Source organism: Melanerpes formicivorus, unplaced genomic scaffold (assembly GCF_026170545.1).
Source record: "Melanerpes formicivorus ecotype bairdi unplaced genomic scaffold, bMelFor1.0.p_v2 SCAF_36, whole genome shotgun sequence".
Taxonomy (NCBI): Eukaryota; Metazoa; Chordata; class Aves; order Piciformes; family Picidae; genus Melanerpes; species Melanerpes formicivorus.
The window spans coordinates 2,931,029-2,952,405 of NW_027142388.1; the positions used below are offsets into that span (position 1 = coordinate 2,931,029).

General features: G+C 43.2%; 1 protein-coding gene across 3 annotated transcripts in view; it reads right to left on the reverse strand.

Moving 5' to 3' along the window:
• ARVCF (ARVCF delta catenin family member) overlaps window positions 1-21,377 on the reverse strand; it is a 256,583-nt gene that overhangs the window by 27,347 nt on the left and 207,859 nt on the right. For 2 of the 3 annotated variants that reach the window (XM_068157320.1, XM_068157318.1), the window contains exons 9-12: window positions 20,984-21,101; window positions 19,419-19,590; window positions 17,154-17,171; window positions 12,805-12,876 (exon numbers count right to left, since the gene is read on the reverse strand). In XM_068157320.1, the coding sequence (XP_068013421.1) occupies window positions 12,805-12,876; window positions 17,154-17,171; window positions 19,419-19,590; window positions 20,984-21,101 (380 nt within the window). The remainder of the gene's footprint in view (window positions 1-12,804; window positions 12,877-17,153; window positions 17,172-19,418; window positions 19,591-20,983; window positions 21,102-21,377) is intronic. The other variant, XM_068157319.1, reaches the window with a different exon arrangement.

Below are 21,377 nucleotides of genomic sequence, written 5' to 3' on the forward strand. Positions count from 1 at the left end.
GAGTCCAACCTATCAACACAGACCTCATGACTAGACCATGGCACCAAGTGCCACGTCCAATCCCCTCTTGAATGCCTCCAGGGACGGTGACTCCACCACCTCCCTGGGCAGCCCATTCCAATGGCGAACGACTCGCTCGGTAAAGAACTTTCTCCTCACCTTGAGTCTAAACCTCCCCTGGCGCAGCTTGAGACTGTGTCCCCTTGTTCTGGTGCTGGTTGCCTGGGAGAAGAGACCAACCCCTTCCTGGCTACAACCACCTTTCAGGTAGTTGTAGAGGGCAATGAGGTCACCCCTGAGCCTCCTCTCTTGAATTGGGATGCACTGGGACACAGCACACTGAAGGCATGGAGTGAGGGGGTACCTTCCTCCTTTATGCCAGCCATTCTTTGCAGCTTATAGAAAACAAAGGAAGTTTCTGTTAGATGTGAACAATTCTGCTGCTCGATGCACTATCTGAGAAGCAGAACCTGACACCAAATCAGCTTTGTCCATAGAATTACAGCTTTCCTGGAAACAGACACCTTGCTATAAAACTTAAATTTGGACCAAAACCACGTGATAAGACACCATGATTTGGAGAGCAGTAGTTCTCTGAACTCAGCTGGCCAACCACACAAGCATTGTATAGCCACAAAGAAATCTATTTGCAAGTTTTAAAAAAAATAAGAAAAAAAGGAAAAGAAAAAAAGACTTGGGGCCCCAGAGTGCAGCAATGAACACAATACACAAATAAAGTTCAGTCTTCAAGAGGCAACAGGGGAACACTACACAGCGTCCGACTGCAGCCTGGCCCCAGCTTTACAGGAAAGTGGAGAGGGACTCTCCATAAGAGTGTTTAGTGACAAGGGGGAATGGTTTGAAGCTGAGGGAGAGTAGATTTAGACTAGATCTTAGGAAGAAGATCTTCAGTATGAGGGCAGTGAGACTCTGGAACAGGTTGTCCAGGGAACTCGTGGATGCTTCCTCCCAAGGGGTGTTCAAGGCCAGGCTGGATGAGGCCTTGAGCGGCTGAGTCTAGATGAGAGGTGTACCTGCCCATTGCAGGGAGGTTGGAGTAGACAATCTCTGAGGTCCCTTCCAACCCAAGCTATTCGGTGATTCTGATTCTATGATCCTGCAGGAATGGCTGCACCACAAACCACCAGAAAGTCCTATGAGAAATTTTACAACAAGCCCCAGCAGACACTACCTCAAAGCAGCTCTGATGGCTTCCTTGAAACAACTTCATCACCATTAAAATGGTACAAAGACCCCTAACCCAACAGCTGCTTTGTTTAAGACAATTTTCAATTTCAGTGAAGCTTTCCTCTGGTAATATTATGCAATTAAAAACTAAGCTTAAAACTACCCATGGAAAAGATTCTAATCAGAAGCTGACATTTACTGTGGAGGTTGTTCATGCCTATAGAAAACTCTGCAAAGGTCAATGTCAGTGTAAATAAAGGGAGATTCTTCCTCAAGAGTATCAGAACTTCCATCGTGTTACTACCTATATCCATACAGTGTTATGAATGCCCTGATGGCTTCTCAAGGGCCATCTGAGTCTGTGGCTGGATTTAGATACAGGCCTACAGACTGCAGTGAGAGGAGTGGCATCTAAATGTTTCAGGGAAGCTGGGATCTAGCCACAGAAAACTGCCAATACAATTTATTTTCCATGAATTTAATCTCAGCATTGTTTTCAGCATGCAGGATTTGGAAGGGACCTGCTTGTTAGGATTCAACTCTTGAGCAACACCTGACAGAAATGCCCAAATCCAGGTCATGCATACCTTTACCAAGGCTGAAGTTTCAAAGAGCAGCACTTACCTGAAGGGAAATACTTTCTGGGAATCAGCACTCAGGTAATTGAATAAATGGGATTAGGTCTCATGCTCCTTACATCCTCATTTTCTCATTCCTTAAGAAATCCCAAACACTGCAATGCAGCTAACACCTCACTCACCCTTGGCATTGCTCATCTCTCTCCTCTTACATTCACCTTTTGTGCTCTGCAGTGATCACACTTTACGACTTGATGTGCAAAGTATCCCCGGAAGGGGAATGGGAAACCTACTTCTGCAAGGAATACAACCTGCCGATTTCCCAAGTGCTTTAAAGGTCATAGGGGATGCTCTGGTTAGGTCTTTTGTCAAGATCTTACTCTTGTCCTCTCACACTTCAAATGAGTCTTTGGAGATGCTTTCTCTACTCATCACTTCTAAGCTCTTACCAGGACAAGATACCATGGCATGCGCACTTGTGATTACAGATTTGCTGGTTGCAATTTTAGAGGGCTCAAAACAAAACTCATTAGATGAAATAGTCTTCCTGGATTGATAGGAGAGGAAGAAGAACTGACATTTCCAAATGGAGTGTGCTTGTTAGCATGAGCCAGCAAGTAAGGAACCAGGTGCTTTAGGAACCAGGAAACCTCATCTCTGTTTTCAGGTCTGAAGTGCTGTGTAACTGCACAACTGACCTCAGCAGTCCATGTCTCCCTTCCCCTTCCCACACTAGCTCTATCTGACCTATCTAGACTTGGCCTGTGAAAGCAGACTGTCACAGTATGTCAGCTACTTACACACTACTAATGCTACTAGTTAAAGGAAATAAGAAGTTGCTCTACAAAAGCAGCAATATATTCAGTGAAAGGAGACTGCAAGGTGTGCAAAGTGTGACTGACCTGGACACGAGGTGGAAGGATTGCACTTCACACATCCTCCTTCCAGGTAAGCTTGAACCATGGTCTATTCCTACACAGACAAGCAACACTTCACACTGTTACAGGCATTCAGCCTTCCCTGTGGCCAAGATACTGAAAATCCAGAGCTGAAACTAATGGGCTGAGTGGCTGAAATAAAAATGCTCTCCTTTCTACCACATACTGCTCAACATTCACACTGATCACCAGAAAATGACTGGGTAAGCAATCAAGCTCTCAGTGGGCTCAGAGCAATGAACAGTTGGATTGACATGGCTTTCTAAACCATGAGAGGTAAGATTCCCCCCACCTCTAGTTGACAGGTAAGGGTCTGCATTACAAAGTAAAGTTCCTATCTCTATTCAAGGTTATTTTTCTTCAATTCACACTCAGAGGTACATGGCACATTAAGCTGTATCATTCCCTGTCACGTTGGAGAAGGGGGGGATTTTAAGGCTGTGCACAGCACTCAGGGTTACAGGAAGAAATATGCCTCTATATAGCAGCTTTCACATTCAAGGTATCTGAAAGTGGTTCACAGAGTAATGAGTCAGATAATAGGACTGCAGCAGCTGTGTAGTTAAACACGCTAGGAATTAATGCTGAGAAAACAGAAGTCTTAATTTTGGGGTTCTCTTTATTTGCCTTTCTGCAAAACATAAATGCAGTTCAGTCTGACTAATGAGCATCAGTGGCTTCTACAATTTAGAATGAACTGGTTCTCTGACATTCCAGCTTATTCTAATTTTCAGATTAACTCCATGATTAAAGCTCTCCATTAACTATAATGAATAGTGTTCAAGCTAGCCACCTTACCACACGTACCTCCCCTGCCCTGGCTGCATTATAAGGAAGGCCTCCTTGCCTGATCTCCAGTACCTTAATTTGTAATTAGTTCAGAATCACACAGCTATTTCATTTTTATTGCACTTTGTCTCCCCCATCATTAGCTGTTACAAGCAGACCCTTAAAGAATGATTAAGGAAGTGTTGCGAGGACTCCATGGTTTACTGTGCTGGTGTCAGAGAAAGACTGTATTAGAGTTAGAAAGATGTTTGTCTTTCAAAAAAGCCATACCTTGGGGGGGGTGTGGAAAAATAGCCATGAAAAAAACAATTAACCCGAGATCCACTGGTTAAGGTGCTCCTTTCCCAGGTTCCATGGGCAAATGGGCTCTCTCCTTCTTCTTCCCCTCTCAGTCACCTAGCCAGCTGTCACAGGAGTAAGATGTTTTGGAAAAACATTCTCTCTTGAACAACAACAACAAAAGTGCCTTTTTTTTTTCCCCCCCTTTCTTTTTGGCTGGCTTTGTAGTCAGTTAAGAGTCATACAGGGCAACTAGGTTGAAGCACAGGAGGTCACCCAAGCCAGCTTCTTGCTTGAAGCAGACTGAGTGCTGAATTTCAACCAAGTTATTTATGCCTTTGTCCACTCAGGTCTTGAAATGCTTCAGTGATAGAGAACCTTTCAAACCTCTCTGAGGAACCTGTTCTAATGGTTAATTACGGGGCATTAGCCTGCATTTTTGTGGGCAGAACACCAGACAGGATAGCCAGAGTATTCCAGACAGATGCTTTAAGTAAGACTGGAGAGATGTCTGTCTAGCAAGGCATGAGTCATGTAGGCCTCTGTGAAAGCTCTGCACAGTCCTATTACTCCTGGAGGCACAGCCTGAAGAACGGTCACCTGGAGCTGCAGCTACTTCCTTTCCTCATGCATACACTATTTCTGGAAATCTGGCAAGGGATTTAAAACAACATTAGACCATTTTTCTGCCTCAGCTGTTTTGAAACTTTCACTGTTCTCTTAACTTGTCAAGCAGCTTTGTCAGCAGAACTTCGCTGCGGTACTTTTGACGGACACTAGAGACAACCCTAACTTGGTGCAGCAAGGTTCCTGTAATTGATTTGGATGTGAGATTTCATCTCTAAATTCTGACAGAAGCCAAGCTCCTCTTCCTGGCATGTCATGATAATGCTAGCTAGGCAACAGGACAACTTTCTGATTTGCACACCTCTTCAAAGCATCACTCCTATGAGGACAGACTGAAGGAGTTGGGGCTGTTCAGTCTGGAGAAGAGAAGGCTCCGAGGTGACCTAACTGTGGCCTTCCAGTATCTGAAGGGGGCCTACAGGAAGGCTGGGGAAGGACTTCTCAGGATCTCAGGTAGTGATAGGACTAGGGGGAATGGAATGAAGCTGGAGGTGGGGAGATTCAGGCTAGATGTGAGGAGAAGGCTCTTCACCATGAGAGTGGTGAAGCCCTGGAATGGGTTGTCCAGGGAGGTGGTTGAGGCCCCGTCCCTGGAGGTGTTTAAGACCAGGCTGGATGCGGCTCTGGCCAGCATGATCTAGTGTGGGGTGTCCCTGCCCATGGCAGGGGGGTTGTAACTAGATGATCCTTGTGGTCCCTTCCAACCCTGAATGATACTATGATACCTCATTTTCTCACAACCATGCTGAAGGTGGGAGAAAGCATCTGAGCTTTCATGGTTGATTCTTAACTGAGTAAATGGCATGGCAGAAATCTGACATAATGCAACAGGCAGGGATGGATAGATGAATGGATGGAGTTTTTACTGCAGTGGCTAAGTCTCAGGACTGAGGCAGTTACTTATATGGCATAAACACCTTCCTGCCAACTCCTGCTTTTCTCCTGGCAGACTTGCTTGGCACATTCTCATTTTATAAACGGTCCTTGAGCAGCATCTGTATGATGAGCTATGCTCTGTAGTAACAGGCATTCTACTTTTGAGAGCAACAGTTAGAATTGCTTGTAGAACAGAAATGCTAAATGAGACATGCAAAAACATACACACCAATCAAAGGGTGGGGAAAAAAGAATATTAACTATTCTTAGCTGGGGCAACCAGCTAAAGGAAGGTTGTGAAAAGAATAAAATACAACTGACAGCTATCACATTCCAACATTAACTGTTTTATCATCAGAAATATTAGCCAAGTATAAAGGACATGAAAATCCAGTCAGTGGCTGAAAGGTTAAGATCTTGCATTGCCAGAGAGCACATATTGCTGTACCTGAAGTAAACATCTTAGCTGGGCTGTAAAACTTGCCAAGGCCTTTGAGTTATGTTTAGGTTTCTCTGTGTACCTGTTTATACACAGCATCATAAATAAGACAGCTGAAATTCTCCACAAAAATACAAAGTGTAACCATATGCATAGCAAGAACACAAAGCAATTCATAGCACTACAGACTTTCAAAGTCCTCTCTACAGCATGAACTCCTTGGTAATTTCACACAACATCCCTCTGGGGCCAGCCAGCACCATCCACCTTCAATAGAAATTAAGTTTTTATTTGATTGTTTTATCCTGTGGTGCTCACAGCAGTTGGGACACACAATACTCAGGCATAATTCTGCTTTTTTCACAAACATCTCATGTACACTCCATCTGCACTGGTTATCACAGCAGCAGTGAAAACACCAGGAATTATGCTGGTGAAGGCACTGGAAGCAGACACCTCATGAATGAGATCACTACAGCTCTGGCATCTGAATGCTATTAACTTGCCTGAGGCCATGCAGCAAATCAGTAGCCATGCTAGAATGTGAAAATGAGACTTTCTTACTTTCAGTTCTGTCCTTTGCCATTCCATCTCTTTAGTAGCTGCTGTAATTATCAGGTGCTTGACTGGAGTTCCTGCTGTTTAGTTTTTCATAGCCTACTTTATTATGCAGGTATATAGAGGCTGGTTTAGTTTAAGATGTTACAACCACATGCAGAAGTCTCATTTTCTGAGCATTTGTAACTTGGCCACAAATTCACATGAAGCTGGAAAGGGAATTCACCAGCTGGGATTCTTGTCTTCTGAAGACACTGCTGGTTATTGCAATGGATTGTAATTCTTAGGTGTCAGCCTCAGGCAAGGAGGAGCTGCAAGCTGATTAATGGAGTTATTTTACAGGCCCATGAGAAGGGCAGGTGAAAGGACCTAAAGGTGGAGAGGGAGGAGAATCTTGTCTCCAACCACCAGCTTTCCCCCTCCATATACTAAGGAAGGCTGAACGCTCAAGAATTCAAGAGAAGGATATAGAGGAGGAATGTAAGTGTTCTTTCACTTTTTGGTGTATGCACCTTAGGAGGTGAGTCAGAAGGAATAGCCTGAAACAATCCAGAAAGAAAGCTGTTTTCCTAACTCATCATGCATGTGACCTCTAGCCACTGAAAGAGAGGTAGAAGGCAAAGTGGAAAAGAGCAGCTCCACAGGCAAACAAATTACAGCAGAGCCAAGAAGTGATGGACAAGAGCCACCACCTTATGACTTTGTGAAGAGCTTCATGTTCTTAACTCTGAATATAGAGATGAATGTATTTCTCAGATCACTACAGTCAGTCCTGTTGTCTCACACCACCCCAGCAGTTATTCACCACTGTTCTCTCAGCTTAGATTTCAAAGCTGCATAATCTAAAACTGAAAAAGACAGTCACACCATGAAGTGTCCATATTGGGGGTGGACAGGCATTAGTGGCCTTTAGCTATCACAGCTAAATTTGTTCTCTGGTTTCCATTGGTTACATATCTTCCACGTAGCAGCACTATTCAAGCTCCCAAATCAAACCATTCCAACAGAAAAGTAAACCTCTTTTAACTGGGCCATTTATAGAAGAGTCACATAAACACTGAGCTTCCCCCTACTACAGCTGCAAGAATTCATCTGTTAGACTGATGTCATTTTACCTCTACCAGGAACCACGCCTGTCTCATCTGTAAATACCATTTTTGCCTGGATGTCCCTATGGACAAAACAAGGGACCAGAAAGCAGGGCTCAGAGCTGCAATGCTGAGGCCTTCTCAGAAGTGAGCAGTGATTTGACAAACATGGCAGCAACTACCAGAATGCAAAGCCAAAACTATTTTTCACATTCCTGAGCAGGCAGAGTAGGAGCTGGTCCTGTAACGGTCTCATATTCCTCTCACATGATTCAGAGGAATAACTAAATGCCACACAGCAGAGATGTGAGAGTCTCAGCAGCACTGCTGCACACCGTGCAGGGTTTCAGTCACAGCATTACTGTTTCTCATCAAAAAATGTTTACTTCCTTGTAGTCTCCAAAGCAAGTACATCTATGCAAGAAAGGAAGGATTCACAGCTGCCTGCTCTGGATTCCTCTCAGATGCTGGGAAAAAGGATAAGGTACCAGCCTCAAGAAAGTTTGGCAAGTGCAGGCTCCATATGGGAATCTCCCTGCTCAAGGTAATAAATGTTCCTTGACTCAGAGCATTGTAAGACAGATGAGAGATCTTTCACTGCTTTGTAAACTACTAAAAACACACAGGACCAAAATGAACACCCTGCTTAGTACAGCAACAGATGTGAGAGATACTTAATAACTCTGATAGAAATTCTCAACGTGCATGAAAAGCTTCATGTTAATACCAGAATGTGTTACTTGCTGTCACAGAGGAGATCTTCCCAGTCCCTCAATTTCCACTAGCAGGCACAGGAGGGGTGGGGATGGTTCCATTAATCAATCAGTTCTACTCACTTATTCACAATAGGACAATCAAAATTAATGATTGAAGGGAACTGGAAAGGGCAGGTGAGTGCTTGAGTCAACTTGTAAAGATTTAAAGAAAGGGAATTAAAACAACAGTGAAATGAGAACAGCAGCTAATCTTAATTACAAACCTGAAGTCAGAGGAAAGCTTCAGTGAAGTTTCTCTCTCCCCCCACATGTTGCCTTTAGCTGAAGATAAATTGCTGGCATTTTTGTAATCTACTAAGTTAAAGTCATTACCCTGACAGTGCAGGGAAGTCTAATTTCCTGGAGCAGTAACACAAAGATTTATAAGTGAATTTAAACACTTACCTTCTGGAAGAGAAAATCTATCATGGGCATCAGGCTACATGGAAAGCGGCTGAGAATTTCAGATAATGGAGAAGGAACAAATTCACCTGCTGACAAGTTCACCCCAAATCTCATTCCCTACCTATATAGGCTGCTGACCAGGGTAAGTGTGCACACAAAGCTGAGTTTTCAAATAAATTTTGCTTTTCTGTGAGGTCCCTGCTGCAACAAAACAGATTTGTTCAGCTAGAGGCAGCTTTAGCCCTAGTTCAGTATTTTTGCTTGGCTCTCTCCTCAACTTCTGTTCCCATTAAAAAGGAAAAAAGCTTAAAGAATTGAAATGGAAAAGATAAATTAATAACCACTTTAATAATTGATTTACAGGAGGGTGAGTTATCTCATCACCAGGTCTGAAATGTACCTGTACCTGTCATTTTATGGCTGAAAACATTCCACTCCCTAATGAGACAGCTGAACTTCACCACCCAAAGCACATTAGAGCTTTTATACACTAGATGTATGCGTGCAGAAACCAAACCCCGAGACTCGCTTAAACCAAACAGCACAGAGCTCTGGATTTAATTAGGAATAACCTGCTGATTCCACAGAAAAAGCTGGTCTGTTCTTCTGGACTTTCTCTTCCCATATTTCAGCACTGATGAACAGAGGTGGACAATCTAACACCTTCACATCAGGAGGATTAGATGTTACAACCTTTATAACATCTTCAGAGGGCTGACACAAATCAATGCTGATTCTTTTCAGAGAACCTTATCTCGGTCTGCCATCTGAGACACTGCTTTCCACTGCACAGGTATGATTAATCCTGATCTGCCCCCCAGTGCATCAGCCTCCTGTCACTGTTCCTGCTCAGAAATAAGGACTCTGTGAACAAAGCAAAGGAATTTACTATGCTACGTGTTTAATGTGTACACAGGAGAAATCACCATTCAGACTGTGGCGGTGCAGAAGAGAACACACTGCAGAGACAGCCAATACCACTATCAGTGACCTACTTTATACTAGGGAAAGGATTTCAGCCAGACTTTCCCCCTAAACCCTCACAGACTCCATTTTTGGAGGTACTAAATTTAGCAAGGTCCCAAGGACAGCATTCAAAATTTCTTGTCACTGCTGTCCCCCTTCTCATATGGCTCTATGCAAGCTCTCATTGCTTCCCCCCCAACATTTCTCCCCTCTCTCTTTGACTGCCAGAAAGAAATATGTTCCTTTCAACAAAGGGGAAAGAAGAAGCTTCTCTTCTGCAATCTTTCCTCATGAGGACAGCAGTGCTCTGGACACTGCCAGAGCATATATATTTATTTTTTAACATCAGATGAGACAGCTTCTGAAAGCACTGCAAGCTCTCCCCACTGACATTATCCAGTTTACCACAGATAACAACCCTGAACTGAAAGCCTTCCCCTGCCAGAATTTCTAGCACATAAAATTCTTAAGGCTTAGAAATGGTTTCAAGGCTGCTCAAATGCTGTGCTGCAGTGAAATCTGATTTCCATTAAAAACCAAGAGCAATTACAAGAAAAAGAGACTATCAATTTGAAAAACCAAAATGGTAAACACCAGAATTGCCTTCATTCATTCCTTCCTTCCTTTCCATAAAAACAAATTTCAAGAAAACACCTCAAATCAGGCAGTAACTCAGAAGACTCTTTGGAGTGTTCAGGATATGCAAGCGTTCCTAAGCTGGCCTGAACAAAGACTAAGAAAATCTCTGCCTTCCACATGGACAATAACCACCACCACCACCTCTCACTAGAAACTACAAAGGTTTTTGGGTTCTGGCTGCAGGATAGGCAGCCATTCCTGCCACTAAAGACACTTGGAGACCAGGTGAAATTTCCAGAGATGTTAGCAAATCAGTCTGCAGCAGATCACTGCTTCCACTTCATGATTCTCCAGGTGATCACAAGCACACAATCAGTTGAGCTCAGTGATCACACCTAACAATATTTCATAGGCAAATCCTGATGTCAAGTTCTTGAAACCTCCTTAGACCCACCGGATAAGCCCCATGGATGCTGACTCTAAGATTACAGGGAACTTAACAAGACTGCATCCCACTATTTGTTAACTACTACAATGTTCATTTGCTGCATTGCATGAACAAATCTCATTACTCCAGCTTCATTTGCCCACAAAGATTCCAACTGAAAACTAACTTTCATATGGCTTTAATAATACATGAAAGAGATTAATCTATAATTGTTGATTTTTGAAATAGCACTTCATTGTGTCACTCAAACTGAGTGCTTTTGATCATTAAAACTTGTGTGATTTTTTAAGTCTTAGTAACGAGGCTCTGCTTCAGCTGCGAGCTGATCTCATCAGAGCCAATTATCCTCCCTGGCACAGATCTGACCAGAGCTTTTAAGGGGTTTAAAAAAGGCAATTTTATTTTTCTTATCTTACTGAACAATTGAAAGACCTACCAATCCTGTTAGAACCTTTGGTATCCACAGGAACTCTGAGTAAACCAGAAGCCTAGCAGCATACTAGTAGTAAAGAAGAGAACAAACGTGCAATCACTGGATTTATTTTCCAGTCGTGGCACACATGAATAGTTTATGTCTTTTTCCTTGTCAAAGGGTTTCTTTTGCTGTGGGATTAATCTCCTGATGTAATCTAGCATGAGATATGCAGTCAGAGTAAAATCTGTTTGGCTTGTATTAAATGGGGGTATCTCAAACCTATCAAACCAAACCTTTTCAAGAGTATATGACCTCTAGCAGCCGAATAATGAGCTGTGTACGCTCATAGAGAAGTCTCCCATCCAATCTGCCACAACAGTTCTACCATTAACAGAGCCACAAGACACTTATTTGCAGAAATCCTTCACCTCCATCTCTTCCCTTTAGTGGCACCTACAATTAGAAAGGAACAAAAGTGTAGAACCCTTTGCTGTATTTTGTGTTCTGTTCTTTTTCTGCATCCTTAAGATATTTCCTTACCTTGCAATGTAATCACTGCACAGCCTAGACTGATGGCAAAGTGAAGGCTGGCTAGGAGAAGGTTCCTGCAGCTCTCAGAATAGGAGGGCAATGCACCTTGTAAGAGGTGCATTAGTATCTTGTGTAATAATGCATCAAATGGAAATTAATGTTTAGACATTAGCCTAGAAACTGCACCCATTGTAAATGGTGCCTGTAAATAGATTAGATCCATCTATATATTTGGATTACTTTGCATATCATCAATCACAGGGCCATGAATTCAAGGGGGAGTGAAGCACTTTACATGCACAATTATTATACCATTACTATCAGTATATCTCTAAGGATGTTAAACTAGGCTCTGTTGTTGCCCTCAGCTAACAGAGTAAGGAAACTGAAGCACAAGGTTGATTCAATTGAGGTCACAGAAGGAGCATAATTCAGGTATCCCAAGACCCAGGATCTCTCCCTTGAATCACACTGACTCTTCATACTCTGCAAAACAGGTGATGCAGGAAGAGTGTTAAGATTTTCCTGCTGAAGGTTACTCTGGTAGTTCACAGATCATTAGGGTGAGGGTGCTATGGGAGAGCTTCTCCTGCAAGGCTAGGCTGACAGGGCAGCACCACAGCAGTTGCCATGACGATGACTGGATCTTTGCAATGACACTGCACACAAGTCAAATGAAAACCTCTGCAAGCCTCTTAACGCCATCCAGAAGTCTGCTGAGCTCCCAAACCCTCTCCTAATCTCCAATTAAAAAGAGTCCCACCCATGCAGGACGGGAATGCAGAGTGTGTGTGAAAGATTTCACTTCTGCCAGAGCTGAAATATAAAAGTGCAGTACAGAAGAACTTTTCAGTAGAACTCCTGATTTTGGAAAACTACTCACTGCAGAGGGAGGAATACTGCATTCAGGAGAAGGGGGCTGTCAGAAAAGACCAAAAAATGGGATTCCTTCCCTGCCCTCACTCTCCAGGTCATTAACACACCAAAGAACTGCCAGGGAAGAGGCTGGTGCTAAGTACACATAAAGCACCTCACATCTAGTGCAGGTGATCTGCAATGGAGCTGTGAAGGAAGAGAGCAGGCATTCACCCCTCTGTGGAGTTACAATCACCTAAGACCAAATCAGATGGGCTTCTACAAGATCCCATCAATTCAGCAGCTCTCTATAAAAGCTGATTATACCCAGTATTAATGCTAGATAACAACAAGCACTGACATATCCATTATTTCAATTAACTGAGCACAAAAGGAAGATCAGCCAGATATGCTCACATCTCATGTCCCTTTAAGAGCCTTCAGCTCCCATGCTACTTGTTATTTCCAAAAGCACAAACATTAGCATTACCTTTTGCTGCTTCAGACCGCTTAGGCAAATCAAGTGTATCAAAATTCCTGTCCAAATCTCCATTCTTCTTTCCTGTGCAAAAAAAAGAAGGCAGAGGAAAAAGACTGTCAGCATACTGACAGGTGAGTTACTGTCAAGATGAGAGAAGATACAGACTCAGAATATAAATCACAGACCGTTACCTGTACTTGTACATCTGACTTGCAACCCAGCTGCACAGCTGTAGTTTTAGCACAAGCAACTTAGGGATAAAAATCTGTGCTGCTTTCAGGTTGATCCACAAACATGCTTAGCAGTAGCATTTCAGCAGGTCTTAAGAGTGCTTAAATATTTTGGACACTTGGGCCATTTCCTTTCTTGGCAAAGCCCCTCTTTCAGAAGCCCAGCATTGATATTTTCACAACTGGATCTGAAGCAGAAACCGAGCAGCCGAGCAAAAACCAGACTTGCTTTGCAGCCTCTACTCTACTATGACTATCAGGCAGGAAAGCCTAGATTAAATAACATCTTGTACAGACAGCAGCCAACAACTTAACCTTGAATTGCCCTTCAATCAATAAAGTGCCTATTGGACTATTTATTAGAAACTAACTTTGCTAGGAGACACTTTCAAGCCATTACATCAGCTTTAATTTATACAACCCTTCACAGAAAGCAGAACAAAACCTTGGACTTCAGTTTTAGTTAGGCTGGGAATTCAAGGTTATGTAAACATCTGGGGAGGGAGGACTCATTTTCATTCCTTTTTCTCCCCTCAAGGAGACACTGCCTTGGGTAAGCCTGCATGGATGCTGTGGGATAAGCAGGCACCTTAACATCACAGAAGTACAGCAGAGAGAGATTTGGGAGGAAGTGCAGGAATCTGCACAGCTTTTGAGGATAGCAGCATACGGTTTAGCTTTCCCCAATCACTTTGAGAGGGGAAAATCAAGTTGTTTATTCCCTCTCCCTCGAGAGCAGGGGAGGCAGGTGTGATGGGATGAATTCAGAACAACACAATTTAAGCTGCCAGAGGTGGCTTCTGAACAGGGACTCTACCATGTTGTTAAGGGAGGTTTAAGGGAAGGGCTGAAAGCTCCTCCAGTGAGGATGCCTAAAACCAAAAGGGAAAATGGTCCTTGGAAAACAGAACATGATTACTCTGACTCTTGACTGGGAACAGCTCACAAAATGGGAAAGACCAATCTCTGCCCTCCTACTGCAAGGAGCTGGAACAGCTTCTGCACAGTGAATTCAATGGACCACTCTACATTCCCTCTTGACAAGAGGATAAACACGTGCAGTACCACACAGAGAAGAAAGAGCTTTTAAATACCAATAGGAATATTTAGAAATAACATCAAGAGGGAAAAAACACAACTCAAGGAAGCATTCCATCCCCTCCCTTTCTTTGGGACTATCTCCACACACTTGTTTTGAAATCCCAACCAACTTTAACTGCTGTGCAGAACAAAACAGGCAGCTAGAAATTCTGTTCATCTCCAGTAACTGAATTCAAGTATGAAAAAGCCCATCTAAGCTGCCAAGAGGTCCTGCAGCCAGGTAGCATGCCACTGTTCTGGAACACATCTTTTCTAAAGGAAGGGACAGGAATTAGCTGCACTCTGCAGCTCTCTATCAAGTTGTTACTCCAGGAAAGAACTTGTTGCACAGGGAACCAAATGCCAGAAACAAAACTGCTGTGCATCACCAAAGGACACTGCATTTCATAATAGCAGCTGAACCCAGTTACTGGCTACAAACCCTTGTTGACCCTTAGAGCATTGACAGGAAAAAAGCAGAGCAACAGGAGGGGGAAAAACCCCACCAAAACACAGCACTGAAGGAAGCCAGCATTTAGGAAAGATTACAGACTCGAGGCAGACCAATAAATATGACTCCATCTTACCTCTAAGCAGGACAAACTGTTTTTTCACACGACCCTGAATTTCATGACTCTGGCATTAGCTAGTTCAAACCTCAGGACACGTATTTGGAAAGCCAGACCTTACTCAACACAACTACTCATTTCAGACGTTCTCTCTATACTTTAAAGGTTGAGGTTTGGTACTTCTATTACCCTGCAGAACTGAGATGGCACAGCAGGAGCTCCCTCCTTTGCAGAGCAGTGTTTAGCAAGCAGCGTGTATTTGTGCACTGCTTTTTTATGGAAGAGATTGTCCAGGAGGGCAGTGCTGGCTGCTACATCTTTTGAGCTAGCAATGCAGAAACAGCTGCCTATTTACTAAGCCATCTTTCATTAGGACAGCACATAACACCTGTGCTCTGATCTGCAGTCACTGCTTCACAGTTTCTGGGCCAGACTGCAAATACTGGCCATCTTCTGTGAAACCTTTGCTAGTCTGTCTCAGCCCTCTGAGAAACTAACCCATCTTGCAGGCAAACCCACTTCTGTTCAAACCCAGAGCTGCCAGCTGTTTGCAAATGGAAGCAATTCAGAGGACAAAGGGGATTTCAGCTCTAAAAACTACTTGCTTATTCAAATTCAGCAAAGGGCAGGTTCAGAAATACCCAAAGCACCTACACCCTCCAGGGCTTTCCTATTGAGAGAAGGGGACCAAGGTGTAAGAAGACTTGAGAGAAACCCATCTAGAAGGCAAGGGTCTCAATCTGCAGCCCAGCTGGTGTTTTTCCCATTTGATTTTCACAGGACCCACACACATTGGTCTGGAGTGTCTAAGAAGGTGACCAAATTTAGCAGGCTCAAAACCCCACCAATTACAAACCTGGCCTGACTGATACCATAGAAAAACCAACTTCACTGCTAGCTTCTACAGCTCTGAACTGTCCCTCAGACCTGTCAGTAACTTTAATACACATGAATGCTGAAATGACACCAGCAGCAGAGTTTAAGACCCTGGTTTTGTACATTCCATTTTCTGCCATTCTATGCATTTCCCTGCTCTCCATCTTTTCCAACTCAAGGTATGCCAGAGGGAAGATGATGCCATTGGATGAGAAGCATAGCTCCAAACTTTGCCAAGAGACAGACAGCCCAGAACATGCCTGCTGACAGGTCTGTTTTATGAGACCTGGCTGCAGGAATTGGCACAGAACTCTGGTTTGGGAAAAGTGCCTGACGTGAGACTTGTGTGTGTGAGATGCAATTTACAGTCTCTGCAACAGTGGGATTAAAATTCTTTCCCTCTCCCCTTCCCCCCCCTCACTTTTCATTATGTAAGAAACAACCAAAACATGACCTTCGGCATTTTCCATCTGTCAGAAACTCAGTGTGGACTTTGAAGTGTGACCCAGAATTATTAACCACTAATGTTGCTATTGATCTTCCTCAAATGTCGTTTTGCTTTACTGGATAATCAAAACAGCTCTTCAGCTAGACCTTCTTTTTTTTTTCCTGAAGGATTAATTCCCCAATGCTTTCTTTCTGGTTCAAAAATAAGAAAGTTGACGGGAAAGATTCTTCATAACAACCCCCCCTGCCAATACTGCGCTTGTTAGTATAGCCACTGAACCAGACTGCAGCACAGCCAGGAAAGCAAGGGCTGAGCTCTGCCTTGCCGACATGCCACAGGCTCACCACTCACGGCCTGAAAGCAGAATCTCACAGGCATCATTTGCTGGGTGGAGCAACTGGGGTGTTGGTGTTGGTTTTTCCCCCCACACTGTTCCTTAGTAGGCTCAACCCTCCAGAACCCCCTGATCTGAAGCAAGTGTCACAAATTGAAAATGACTTCACCTTTACCGGCACAAGTCAGTCTCGGTAACACCATGGAAATCCCCAGGGCACTCCCAGCCTAACAACTTCCCAGCTGAGGAGCGAGGGAGGCAAACTTTAGCCTCAGCCTCATGTATTCCAATGGCAATTTTACTTACAGTGCTGGGATGAGAAACTAAAGGGCACATCCCCCAAGGCACTTACTGGGGGTAGCTCCATCTAGCCAGTCTGAGTGCCAGTAATAAAGACTCAGCAGCCCAGGCATGCATGCTCATGCAGACAGAATCTGAAATACACATCCAAGCTGCTGAATTTTCACAGCTACTGCTACCCACACCAGCTAGCAAAGCTCTGTTTGGTGAGGCAACTTGCATACTTAGGTGTTCCCTCTCTCATGGGGTTATCAGGCCAGTTGCAAATCAATTCCCTTCCTGCACTTACAAGGAATGAATTAAACCTTGTCTTTTCTACTCTCCTTGTGAGAAGACCAAACTGCAAATGCTCACTCAACTTGAATATTTCCATGCCTACTGAAATGGATGGGAGGATGCACTGGGGAAGCAGAGGAGAAGGTGAATGAAGAAGACCTTGATCTCAGCTCTCAGCCTTGCACATAAAAGCTGAACAAAGCATATTATGGTGATGATGAAAAGAAAGTATTGCAAAGACTCACCTTGATTGAACCACTCCTCTAATTACCAGAAAAGCAGCAAAAGAAAAACAAAAATTTACAGGAAGGAAGAAAAGACAAAGGAACAGTCACAAAGAGGCAGAATTTCACAGCACAGGTTCAAAACCTGAGTACTACGAGAACACTACAGAACTTACACCAATTTAAAAGCCAAACCAAGGTATTCCACTTTCTCTCTTTTGTTTCTACTGAAACACCTCCCACCCCCTTCCTTTTCCTGCATAGCCTTTCTTTTCTTCATCTTTTCATGAAAAGAAAAGGTGCCCACAGAACTGAGGGGACAGAACGATGCCTAGCTTTTTGCAGAGGTGTTTGAAAGGCTGTGAGCAACGACCAGGAAATAAAATAAACACGAAAACACTGCAAGATCAAGTGAACAAAAAGGGGAGAGTATAGCTCTGTTTTAAGCTCCTAGACTGAGAAAAATCCAAGACAGGTTCAGACCAGGTATTCACATAAATTTAATAGTGAGAAAAGAAAGCTTTTCTTTGTAATTTTAAAAGCACCTTTTAAAATGGATTTTAGTTTTTATTTTTTAATACACAGCAGTTGCCTGTCCTCCTCTATCCTTCTGATCTACATACTACCAGCTGTGAGCTCAGCATTATTACCAGTTGATTTCCCTCTAGAGCACACTTTGAAAAGAGCACTGGAAAAAGGTAGAAAAAAAAAACCCATGTTGAAATATACTTTGGAAATTGTCATTTCCTGCTGAACAGGCAGAGCCAAACCCAAGCTGTCACTGAGTGCCGGCATTGCTCACTGAAATCTGTGGGGTTATCCTCAGTGTCAGATAATTTTGAGACCAATTTGTCCAAAAAGACAAGATCAGATGCTCTGGATGATAAACAGAAGCTATCAGGGCATGCAGACACAGAAGGTATCTCTAGGTCGGCCCCAGAGGAAAGCAGCAGACGCTTGACAAAAGCCAGCCACCTGAGAGCGCTCTCCTTTCACTGTCACCAAGAGGACGATGACAGTTCTCAATCAGCACACTCCCCTCCTCCCACAGTGCACACTTAGAGCTTTTATGTCTAAAAATGTTTCCATTGACTGTGTTGCTCTCGAGCAGCAAAACAACAGGGACTGCAAGTGGCAGGGAACAGGCTTGAGTCAGCACTCATTCAAGGATTCCAAAGGATAAGACACTGAAGGTTTAGTCATTCACTGAGAAAAGGCTGGCCAGGCAGGTAAAATTCTTTCTTCAGTTTCCCCTGCACTCATTAAAAGATTCCCTAACTTTTTTTCATTTGAAACATGGTTTAAATCAAGTGGATGACACTCAAGTCTGCAAAAGCAAGTTCACCTTGTGATGACTTCCCTAACACATGGGAACACAACACATTAATAACATGTACAGGTCAGATCATAGTAAGAGTTATGTGCTGTACACAGACTGTCAAGTTCAAACAATTCTATATAGGCTCTCCAGGACCAAAACCTCCTTAAACCTGGCTATAAATATTAACCTGGATGTGAGTACACATGAGTGAGGGGAATGGAGCCTACACAGCAAATGGAGTTAATTATCCCTAAATTCAGTCTATAATAGTAATTTCTTCAAAACAACAAAGAAAACAGATATAATTTGAGTGTCTCTTTCTAAAGGGAAGATGGAAGGGGAGTTACTGAGACTATTAATCCTCTCTTGTAATGAAATTCATTTGCAACACTCATGCCCCAGAGGAGAGAACAGGTCTAAAAGTGACTGACAATTAAAAGCTGTAAAATCATGTTTGCAATTTAAATTACTGAAAGAGTGACAGAACTGGGAGGTTGTATGTTTTGGTTGTGAGTGGGAGGGTAGGCATTAGCTTGTTTTCAAATGTGAGAGACTGGAGGCATGAAAGACACACAGACAGGGCTACCATGCATGGGCATGAACACATGCCAGCCTGGCTTCCAGGAGACGCATGCTATACAGCCTAACAAGTGGACTCAGCATAGAATTGACAGATGCAAGAAGACTGCAGCACAGAGGGGAGACATCTGCCTCTGTACAACAGCAGTGTCATCTGTCAGCATGCTCCACTCGAATTTAAAGCCAAACAAAAGTGTAGCAATTGCGGAAAACACTCCCAAATATCTAGCAGCAATGCAAGGAGAGAGACAAACACATGCCACAAGACTACAAACACAGACTGCATCATTCTATACCAGCATGATGAATGTGCTTGCAAGGGCAGCCTGTACAGCAAAATCTCCCCCCAAATCCATTTCCAGATCTGAGCTCTCTTCAACACATACCTTTAGCTTTTTTCCCCCCAAAACAACCAGCATCATCTTTCTTCTTCTTCTGAGAGCCTCCTGTGCTTGTAGTCTGATTGGCATCTAGTTCTTGGTACTTATCAGCTCCCGGGACCTCTTTGTGGACATGATAGGAAAGGTTCCTCATGATGCATACACAGTTCTCCACAGACTGTCACGGAAAAGTTTATGTTACAGTAACTCTTGCACTCTTGTATTTGCACATTATATAGTGGAGGATTTGGAGAAGTTTATAAAAAAGCCCACTTGCCCCAGGAAAAGAATGCAGCTTTTAAGGAAGATCCCTTAAATTAAGGTTCATTCTTGTTCTAAAGCCAATTTTATTCTGGCCAAAGTGAGGCGCTTCACAAATAGTATCCATTCAAAATGAAAGCTCTAATAAAAACTACTCCCTGGTCTTACATCAAGAGCACAATTCACCAGAAGATCAAAAACACGGTGGAGAATGATCATATAAGGATCTTATTTTAATATAAGCCTCTCTCTCATTCTTTCAACCTTTACAATCCCCAAGGGGCCCATTTTATTAAATTTTCTCTAGGTCAAAACCTAGGCCTAGTGAGGATTTCAATGAGAACACACGTTGTCCTGTAGAAATAGCTAATCCACAGCACATCAGGTTTTGACAAGAGCAGTGCTCTCTAGGTTGCAATGGAAACCACCAGGTGGTTACAAAATCCACTTGCAAAATTATCTGATTAAGTGACAGGGCTTTAGAATTCCCTCGTACAGTCCATCACATGGTGAGACTCAAAAGGAATAAGATAACAATGCTTTACAAGCCTTCTTGGTGTTGTAAAGCAACAGTATGCCTTTTCATTTTTAAACAGGTTAGATTTATGATATTCCTTATGCACAGAAATATGTCTTTAAGCACCACAGAAAGGGATGTTCACAAAAACAGATGAATCAAAACCCTGCATTAAAAAAATAAATAATCACAATGAAAGTCTGCAAGTCTGAAGAGATCTTAATGTCCAAACACTACAGTCTTTAGAGGTGGTGCTGAATCAAGTCTTTAAAATGGGAATTGACTCCTTGGCTGGTATTGTGCAGTTCTGATTTGGAGATGAAGCTCACAAATGTCAATTAAATAATACAGAACAGCAGCAATAATGTCACTGACAATAATAAAGGGCTCCTCTCCTCACCTAATCACAACTACTTGTCTTTGCTCACCCCATCAGACACACACAAAGTAACATAGCAGCTGCCCAGGGAGGTGGTGGAGTCACCGTCCCTGGAGGTGTTCAAGAGGGGATTGGACATGGCACTTGGTGCCATGGTCTGGTCATGAGGTCTGTGGTGACAGGTTGGACTCGATGATCCTCGAGGTCTCTTCCAACCTTAGTTACACTGTGATACTGACACCCCTATCAGTAGTACCGTGGATATTCTGACAGAGATGAGAGAAAGGTAATCACTGTATTTTCTGAAGCAAGCACAATCCCCTTCTGACAATAGCAAACAGAAGACAGATCCCTGTGCAGCAGCTCTGCCTAAGCAAATGGAAGCATGCATTAGGTTTTAATAGTCAAGCTCACCTTATTGTCTGTATCCTTCTTGCCAACTGCAGACTGTAGAGCATGAAGGAGAGCATCCACCAAGCCATCACATTCTCTTAGCCTTCTGCGTGCTTCTGCTCCATCTGAACTTACATTCCTAAAAGGAGAGATTTGAAAGAACATTTAACTCTCTAACTTTCACCATTGAAGTTGAAGTTGCATCCATTTATACTGCAATCACTGAAGAACTCATTATCTTGGACAAATAATTTGGAAGCAGAGTAGTCTGACAAGCCTACTAATTCTCACCAAATATAGGCAATGCCTATTAAATCTCACCAAATATAGGCAATGCCTACCTGCAGCTCCCTGAACCTGAACAAAAAGGGGAACACAGTCAGAGAAGTACCTAAAAACCCACTTTTGTATCTTG